The sequence below is a fragment of the Haemaphysalis longicornis genome, unplaced genomic scaffold (assembly GCF_048455015.1).
Source record: "Haemaphysalis longicornis isolate Haplotype H1 unplaced genomic scaffold, Haemaphysalis longicornis Haplotype H1 scaffold_8, whole genome shotgun sequence".
Classification (NCBI taxonomy): Eukaryota; Metazoa; Arthropoda; class Arachnida; order Ixodida; family Ixodidae; genus Haemaphysalis; species Haemaphysalis longicornis.
The window spans coordinates 152,055,514-152,065,520 of NW_027526445.1; the positions used below are offsets into that span (position 1 = coordinate 152,055,514).

Consider the following 10,007-nt stretch of genomic DNA (forward strand, 5'->3'; position numbering starts at 1 on the left):
CACCTTTCTGAACGTAGCGAAGTCTTTCGTTTACAAGGTGTGGACAGAACTTATTTATTTATTTAATACACACTGCCAGCCACCTCTCGGTGGCCAAGGCAGGAGGGATACAAACTTGCATACTTGCAGCCGCGCAACACAGAACAGTTCACGGTACAGAAATGAAATCACCACGTAACAGGCTTGCGTGGAACATGTATACTCAGGCTACAGGAGCACCACAAGAGCGGTACCGAAATACAATCCAACTTTTGTTCACAACACGAAGTGGAAAAGCGTGACAAGAGGAACCTGCACATGTGACCAGACAGCTCTTAGTACAAACAGGCAGTGGTAGCTGATAAGAATGCGTCGGGCACTGCAATGCTGGTGACGTCACGGGGTTGTTCATTCCAACCGGAAATCGTTCGTGGAAAGAAGGAATATCGCCGAGAATTTGTTTTTGTAAGCGGCATCACTATGGTTTTATCATGCTTGTTCCGAGTTTTTCGCGATGTATTGTACTGCATGCATGTGCTAAAGGAGAGTCCTGAGTGTCCATTGACTATGTTATACAGGAATTTTATGCGATGTAGCTTTCTACGGGACTCTAATGTGGGAAGGCCGGATCTATTACGGAGTTCAGTGACTGAAATGCGTCTACTGTACGTGTGGTAAATAAACCGAAGGGATTTATTTTGGATTCGTTCGAGCAAGTATTTTTCTGTTTGTGTCTGAGGATCCCATACAACGTCAGCACATGCCAACAATGGGCGTACCAAGGACGTGTAAGCGAGTAGTTTTGTTTTGCTGGTACAGTGTCTCATGCGATGCCTTAAGAATGTGTTGTGGTGGTCACGTGAAATCTGGGGCGAAAAGGAAAAAGCACAGTCAGCGGTCAGACATCGTCATAACCCCTTAATTTCCCCAGCAATGGTGTTATCCGTTGTTCGCGATGAGGGTGATGTCATGCCGCCACACTTGTTTTGCAGGACTCCGGGTTAATGCTGCTGGTTAAGTGGATGTGCTTGTCCCCATCGTAAAGCCATGAATAGAAAGTGGTTCTAAAGGGAGACCACTGGCCTTTCAGCAAGATTCGGTTCCTGTCCACACTGCCTCCATCCCCCAAAAGTGGCATGGCTGAAACTTTGGCAAAGTTGCCACCCCCAAACTTGTGGCCACCCAGTTCTCCAGACTTAAATTCACTCAACTATTATGTCTGGGGCGCCGTTGAGGGAGAGGACAACAATGGCCCAGATGATACAAAAGACTCGTTGAAGGCCGCCATTTCTCGCTCAATGGCCAACATCTCTAAGTAGCACCTGATCCGTGCATGCATCCGTTTGCGAAACCGAATCGAATCGCTTATTGCAGCCGATGGCGGATTAATTGAGTAGTTATGGAAACAAACCATGGGAGAAGCACTTCGCAAAGTTTGGCGAAAATATGTCCGATTTTGCTGGAGATATTCTGTTGTGCCTGAGGGAAGCGTTCTGTTCTCAAATACCTTGCGCACCCGGTACATTAAGGCTTTTGAATGGCTTTGATCGGTCTCCTACATGTTGTACTACTGCTCCTTCCGACCACTGTTGCGTAATGGGAGAGTTGAAGACGATGGTGAACTTCATTGCTAGTCTGTCTGCTTGTTCAGCTGCACAAATGCCGCTCCATTCATCTTTGCTGCACCGGCATGGATGCCCGTTTTCGCTGCTGGCGAGCTTATGCTCACGCTATGAAATGCTTCCAAAGGAGCCATTTAGTGGCTTCCAACAGTGACACTGGCCTTTTTGGTCAACAGGCCATTTACCGTAATTACCCGATTCTAACGCGCACCTTTTTCCCGGAAAAATAGGCCGAAAAATTGCATGCGCGTTAGAATCGGATACAAAACCGAAACTGCCGAAACAGCGAAAATTTCGTCCCACCCATCGCCATCGCCATCTCAAGATAGCGCCAAAGCCTTTAGCAACATGGAGGAAGACTTCCTCCATGTTTAGCAACAATTTTTTGACCGGAGGAAGCATAAACGCCTACGGTTTTCTATCGGCGTTCACACAAATCTTCAAATCCTTCCACTTGCGCACTTGATAACAGCAATGGCAGCAGCGGCTCTCACGCATTCAAACGAGCGGTCGGCTGAAGCGTGCGGCTCTGGAGAAGCTCGCGGGATGGGCGTGCGAAGCATGGGCCACGATCCCATCGACCATGGTTGAACGTTCGTTCAGAAGTGTGGCATCGCGAACGCGCTTGACGGCACCGAGGACAAGATGTTGTGGTCAGCGGAGAGCGACGAGGAGTGAGATGAGTGAGATTACTTCGGGAAATAAATCGCCTATTTCTCCTGCATTCGTTTGTCTGGGTTATAAAGTTCCGTGCGCGTTACAATCGGAGGTGTAAGTTTTTTTGGTTTTTTTGCCAGGAAAATTGGGTGCGCGTTAGAATCGGGTAAGTACGGTAATGCTTTCACAGTAAAACAACACTGGATATACCTGCGGGAAGGTGTAGAGTGGCCCAACCAAGCTTCACAAAAGTGGGGGCAGCGGCAGCAGCCAAGCCATCAGGGATGATTAGTACTGGCACAAAACACTCAATGCCTCCAAGCGGTCGTCAGCGTCACTTTTCCGAATTGGCGCAGCACACTGAGTGGCTCTAATCGCGCCTTAGGCTCTGCCAATCATCTCACCACCACCCTGCCTGCCGCTCCGTTGCATTCCACCGGCCAACCCCCGAGCTGATGCTGGACACCTGAATGAGTGCAAAGTACCCACTCAGGTGGCCCAGTCGCGTAGCAGTGCCGCTGAGCCCAAAGACGCGGGTTCAATTCTGGCCACGGCGGTCATTTTTCTGAAGGAGGTGAAAAGTGAAAACGTTCATGTGTGCCGAGATTTCAGCACCCATTGAAGACCCCCAGATGGTCAAAATCAATTCGGAAAACCCCTCTACCACAGCACGCCTCATGCGTAAAATCCCCAGAATCTGAAACGTGGGCAAAAGTCGCTCTCACCGTGACTGAGTATGAGCTCCTTGTGACTGCCGAGACCAATGCTGTCAAGCCAGCCCACCGCTTCGGCCCGCCACTGATCTCTGATGACCTCGTCGCCCTGGTGCAAGGCCACGTAGGTCAACGCAAACGTGGCCAGGGCACACAGCAGTGTCTGTGGCAGGCGGGCTGCAAGCCATATGGACGGGTGTGACACAAACGTCACCACCGTACCGTTCTCTTGTGACGCCCCTGCAAGAAGGCGCAGCATGATTCCCAGGCTCCCTCACCGCACAGAGCAGGAGCACTTGATGAGGAAACTCTTCCTATACACTCCGGCGACTAGACAGCGTCACAAACTCTTGAAGCTACCGTTTCAACCAAGGTTTCTCTCTTAAAAATGCACGCGATAACCACCCCTCATCTTATACAGGGTGGTGCAATGATAATTAGAACCCTTTAAAAATTTTTCGTTACCACTATGTTCGTGCTCAAACTTCACACGAAGGTCGCAGGTTGTGGTCTATTTTGTTTGACCCCAGGAACGGTCGCTTTTACCTGTTTATTCTGAAAATAAATAAAAATTATTTTCGCCTATAGAGAAATGGTGGCGGATTTGGACGTGCGAGCCAGCGCAAATTGATCTTGGGACGACGACGGCGCCACCTGGGGTATGCAGAGCGAAACGCACGTTTGGGATTCATGGTTGGAAAGAGCCAAATGGTGTAGCAGACGATAAGAAAATCTCTTTTGTACGTAGTTTACGATCATTACAAATACTTGCATAACAGCTGATACCAATCATAATGAAATATTCGCACGGTTCATTATTGCCAATAAAAGTTGGACTTGTTTCCTCACCTGCTTTCACATTTTCTGATCATCTGTTACCTCATTTAGCTGCTTTCTACCGGGAATCCCAAACGCGCATTTCGCTCTGCATACCCCAGGTGGTGCCGTCATCCCAAGATCAACTTGCGCTGGCTCGCACGTCCAAATGAGCCGCCATTTTCCCATAGGCGAAAATCGTTTTTACTTGATTTCAGAATAAACAGGAATGCACCGTCACTGTTCCTGGTGTCGTACAAAATAGACTACAAAATGCGACCTTCGTGTGAAGTTTGAGCGCAAACAAAGTGGCGATTTGATCAGAAAATTTTTTTTTTCAATGTTCCAATTATCGTTGCACCACCCTGTATAGCAGTTATTACCGGAATGTAAGCTTCAGTATGGCAATCACGGGATCACAAGAAACGTACTACTGCAATTGCTCACCCCGCAATTTTCCACATGGCCATTTAATTTCGTCCTTTTCATTAATTTTTGATTGTTTGCAATTGCTGCTGCATTCGAGATGGAAGTGACCAGTAGTATCTGCTGAAGCAAAAGGCAACCCAGTGGCCTCTGCCAGTTCGGTGCGTCCGAGAAAAACGTTCGGTAGTTTCAGAACTAGATGCTCAACTTGTGATCCTTCCACTGCAAGAAGTGGACGTTGCACGATGCCCCTTGAGTTTGAGAGTAACCAGTTCCATTCACCAGTTTGGCACTAGACAGCTACCGCACACATCAGAGGTCACTGTTTGCAAAGTGGTTGAGCACAGATGCTGAGGACTGTTAAGAGCAAGACTTGGTCTTGGGTGCGCCATTCTACGAAGTACTAAGTGCGGGCTTTGCACCCCCCCCCCCGCCTTCCCCGAGAAGATTCCGACAGTTCTGGTGAGTGAATTGAGCAAACAGGAGTGGTTATGACTGACGAGCAGTGGAAATAAATGCTATTTATGGAGAGCTTTCCCCTGGAATTTTTGTCAGTTCTTTTTCACCTCATGTTAAAGGGTCAACCTATATACAGGGTAAACCAACAATCTGTTTTTTATAGTAGCAAAAGGACGCGAGTGGGGCTGTTCGATTTGCAGTGCTAGACCACACTGCTGTAGTCTGAGTATTCTTTGTGCCATGGGAATATACGTGAAAAGGAAATGCCCGACAGCTTCTCGGGAAGTCCGCGGTGAGCACAGGACTGATAAAGAGCGCCAGTGTGTGCGGTGACAAGAGGGCAGACTGCGCCGGTTTTTCGTTCCCCAAGGAATTCTCCATTGCGGGTTCAGTTGCACTCAAGCACAATTACTTTAGCTCTAGTCAACTGAGGATACGGCTACTTTTGAACCACTTGAGTGTAGCACGGAAGACAAGTGTGTTTATGACAGATGCAAGAGAGCAGAAGTCGTTTAAGGTCCCTAAAGGCCTTTTGAAACATTTCACACAAGAGAGTGTCATACTTTCAAGACTTCCCGGCGTTACTGTACTGTTTTAGTGCTGGTGGCACAGGTGTTGAAGAGTACAGATGTCACCCTTGGTCATTCGCTAATTTGCCGATTTTGATAAATTATCTTTAGACAAAGTCAATTAGTCAAAATCTTGTCTGTGACAGAATTGTGTTCTTTAACCTGAGCAATTCAAAATACGACCGTTGCCGGAAGTTAAGAGCCTTAGTTTACCCGTACCTCAGCAGCAGAAGAAAAAGCACTATGTGCCGTTTGTGGCCACCACAGCAACTACCACACCGGCACACTGGATTGCTGCTTGTTCGTTTTCATGCAATCACAGTGTTTAAAATTTCCGTTCTCATTTATTCCACAGTTAATAGGGACTCTCTGTTCTTCGTTCACAACACAACTTGTACAGGTTCAGGTTTTATGTGCAAGCAATCCTGCTAAATTGAGCCCTCCAGACTTGCTAGTGCGTCCTCATAGCTGACTTCAATAAATCAGAGGGAGCGGGGATGGTGCCAGAAAAGAGGTGCTTTCGAACACACTTTTCTCATTAGAACACACACGTAAATCGGCTGCAGGCAAAAGCAGAACATGTCACAAAGATCCTATACTTCATTCTGAATTCTGATAAGTGATTCGATAATGTTTAGAACAGGAGTTGACAAAAAGTGCGCAGAAAAAGTGGAACATGTCACATGAATTCTAATCTTCATTCTGGTAAGTGATTAGATAATGTTTAGAGAACAGGGGCAGACAAAAAGTGCACCCACAGATTTTTCCTTCCCTCCCCGCTTATTGTAATTCCCACCAAGGTGCTGGGGCAGAAAGTGGTGCTCTGAAACAGGCTCAACCCACCAGGTACAACATGCACAGCTTGCTTCGCTTTTTGTCGTGTTGTGCTTCGGAGTGGTTACCAAATAATTTCATTGCTACAACCGAGGCTGCCTGATACGGAAGATGGAGACTTGACATGCAATTAAAATTAGACCAAAATCATGCATCCTAGGCTCTAAAAGGTAACGGGGACTTGAGACGGAGGCAAAGAGAAACACAAGTTCAAGCATGCGCGTCAGGATCCCATTTTCGAGAACTTGCGAGGCCAGTGCTTGGATTTACGTTTGCCTACAAAAGAATGCAAATGGGGTGGGTGTCAGCTAAGGTGAGCATGTTTGCTACCTGGTCAAAGATGCCAATGAAACAAGTCCCTCATTGTTTGTTTTTTCTGCTTCAACAGGAAGATTGAACCGTTTGGATTTCAAGTCGCAAACAGCTGCGCCCTTTTCAATGCCTGCTCTTTTTACTTGGGATGGAGCGAGTTGGTGCTTCATCACTGGAAGTTTCAGCTTGAATGTAAAAAGTGAAGGGAGGTTGAGAATAAGAAGCAGGCCCAATGCTGCACATATGCTTGATGAAACATTGCGCAACGTAGAGAAAAATGGCCCACCCCCCCCTATGCGGGATCGGTTCACGAGGTAATGCCAAACTAGGTCCTTTTCCTTTTCTGTCAATGTGATGAAAGCTGGGCTAACGCACGTGCCACAGCTCTTGTCAGCATCCAATGCTTCGAGAACTTCGCATGCGAGGCCATTGTGCTTGGGTCTAATCAATGTCAATATTGACAATACGTGTCACACATGCACAATCACGGCACTGATATGAAAGGTGGCCGGATGAAGTTGCCTTAAATAAGGCAGCGTGTTCTCACGCCACGCCGGCTTGTCCCATTCAAACTTTTCCGCATGATTATCGGATGACTTTGATGACTTCAGTCTGGCAGTCCGTGCACATTGTGCAATGGTTCTTCTCGCATTTCTAGCTTCTGGATTTGTCGTTTACGCATCCACACATTTGATACACTTTGGCGGGTGCGCTGCACACCACACACCCGGCTGCTATCATCTTGAGACGTGTGTGAAGCCTTGTACGTGGAGAAACACTATACAGTCGCCGACCGTTTTTTCGGACTCGACGGGAACCGCGATATGCCCGAATAAAACAATTCACTGAAAAAAAAAAAAAAAAAAGAAAAAGAAAATAGAAAACTTTCATTGGCTCAACGGCTGGGCTGGAAAAACGTATGTATGTGCGTCTGTACACACGCATGCCTACGCAAGACTAAGTTTGCCTGTATTTCCGCCAGCGTTTGTCCGTCACTGGAGGCAGAGCTCGCGCTAGATCAGCATTTGATGCCTCTGGCATTGGTGGCACGTCATCATCTGAGTTGCTGTCCACCTGCGCCAGTTCGAGGGCCCAGCATAAGATTTTGTCATCATGCAACTCTGCACACGGCAGGAAGGCACTGTCGATGTTGGTACAATCTTCAAACGTAGCTGCTCCAGCATCGACACCGCTAACACGGCGGTCATCGAAAATGTCAGATACTGCGGCAGGTGGAATCTAAGCTGTAGAGTTCTGGACTGCGTCCCTATCCTCGTCCTCAATGCCAATCACAAACCCCGCATGCCGAAAGCAGTTATGGATCGTGTCCTGTGTCATTGCCCTCCAAGCATCAGACAGGAGGTCGATAGCGAATAATCCATCCACAACGTAGCTTTTGTCACTGTCCACACACCACAGCACATGACTGAGATGGCGGCTTCAAGTTCTTGATGACACCTTGGTCCACTGGTGGTATTCGGCGGCAAAAATTCTAAGAGCACCAAAGCTGGAGTCCGAAAAACCGAACGGCATGCTGTACGGCATCCAAACTATCGGCCGTGGATATCCATGTACTTCGATGGGACAAGAGGCCGTGCCGCAAAGGTGTCCGAATAAACAGTCAGTGAATGTACCGTGTTCCAGGTCTGGTGTATCTCGCTTCTTCCTTCCTTTGAACTGCTGAAGTAAGCTTTCCCATACTGCCACTAACATGTTTTTCATGAGGACCACATCACGTAACCTTTATATCTGCTGGTTGAAACTCTTTGTCATCTCATGCAGGCAGGACTTCTCAATGCAGTGTGCAAACCATAACAGCTGTTGCTCTCTTTGCATTTTTGGAGCAGGCAGAATCATAAGGAATCCCTGTATGCTCCTAGTCTCATACCGCCTTGTATCAGTGTTTTCTTCTTCAACATCCTTCATTTTTTTGTTCAAGCTGAAATTTCCACAGCTCTTTTTGAGACATTATCCGATAGCCTGCGGCGCCCTGTGTTGATGATGGCTTCCGTATCTCAAGTATTTTTGCTCAATTTCCAGTAACGAGCGTAGGATTCGATTGCTCAAATGTTTTCTACTGGCATCACAGCTGCAGGTATTGCTTGGTAGTAAAAGCGAGGGTTAAGGCATCAATTCTGACATCACCTCAGACGCTAAAGTTTAGGCTTTGTAAAAGCAGCATATTGTATATACACACAGTAAAAACCTAAACCTGATAATGGTATATAAACAACAGAAAAGCTGAATGCATTAGCTGAAGCGCCTGGGGTTGCCAGGATTATTCGGTCTAGCCACTGGTATACACTACTTACACGCCACTGACAATTCAACTCGGCGCTCGTGTTTGTTATTTCCATAGGCGTGCCACATGCAGGCACGATCATACACCTCTTGTGTTTTCACACTTTGTAATCGCAGCAGCACTGTTCAGAAGTTACATTTACAAAGTCGTCTTCCTCTGGAATAGAAGTGCTTAAAACGTTGCACACCGACAAAAGCTCGTAGAAACGTTATACGTCTTATCAGCGCGTACGGGTACGTCTTATCAATTTTTATTGCCTCGCTTTTTAGGAAACACCGTCCAAGGAGGTTTCAATTTATAAAGAGCGCGAGTAAAAACACACTACCTCGTCTGTTTTTGTTCCGCAAACATAAATTCCAACTCGTCTAGAACGCACAACAACAAATGTCCTCAAGTGTCATGCGAGATTGACAAACGGCATATCACACAATAGAAGCGACCTGCTCACCTGACCGTCTCTCCATGCTTCAGAGCCTCTGCGGAACAGCAAAAAGAGCGCCGGCACCGGGGACCCATCTGCGGACAGGTCCGAAATCGCAGAAAATGGAACAATGTCAGCTAACGCCTCAGTGCTTCCAGACATCCCCTTCCGCACTCAACGCAATATTGGCTAGTTAGAGGCTGTTAATCAGGTGACAACTCATAGTGGCAGGCGCAAAAGCCTTTCCGCATGTTTTCGCCCTCCATAAAGGCAGAGAAGAGAGGAGAAGGCAATCTCGTATCGCTTACGGTCAATCAACTCGCGTGACACAAGCCGTCTGCTGTTAGTGCAGCGAAGCCCGGAGCCGTCGTGGTGCCCCTTCGTCGCTATTGCGTACAAGAAATTGCTGTTAGAAGGTAATAAAATGCGGTACCTTGCACCTGAAGGTTCTGTCGCTAGGAACAGTCAATTTCTATGCCCTAAAATATAAGTATACTCCTTTAAATTAGCAAAAGATAGCTCTTCTGCGACCGCTCGGGCACTTGATCACTTGATCGTGTGCCTCAAGTTAATCCAGCCATATTTTCAAGCCGCAGTTTAGTAAAGCAAATGAAAAAAAAAGTGCTCACACGGCTTGTTTATGCATTAAATAAGTATAAAAATATTTTTTGTGCTAGAATAATTCAGGTTTTTTATAAAAATCTCTGGTTGTTTTTGTTTTTTTAACGCTGGTCGGTGCACGAGTTTGGCGCCGCCATTTGAAAGCACAGTTAAAACGACCGACTTTGAAAGTCTCTCTTACGTGCTAAAACTGCTTATAACTGCTCGAGGACAGCTCCATATTTCCTTTTTGCCCATGCATTTTTTAACTGGGGAGGAGTTTTGCTGTTAGGACAT

General features: G+C 47.0%; 1 protein-coding gene across 2 annotated transcripts in view; it reads right to left on the minus strand.

The window, feature by feature from the left end:
* LOC144149874 (apoptosis-resistant E3 ubiquitin protein ligase 1) overlaps positions 1-9,379 on the minus strand; it is a 91,673-nt gene extending 82,294 nt beyond the window's left edge. The window contains exons 1-2 of one of the 2 annotated variants that reach the window (XM_077681588.1): positions 9,138-9,379; positions 2,984-3,148 (exon numbers count right to left, since the gene is read on the minus strand). In XM_077681588.1, the coding sequence (XP_077537714.1) occupies positions 2,984-3,148; positions 9,138-9,153 (181 nt within the window). In that variant the 5' untranslated portion in view covers positions 9,154-9,379. Of the gene's footprint in view, positions 1-2,983; positions 3,212-9,137 lie in introns of both variants that reach the window. The other variant, XM_077681587.1, reaches the window with a different exon arrangement.
* Between the last annotated feature and the right edge of the window lie 628 nt (positions 9,380-10,007).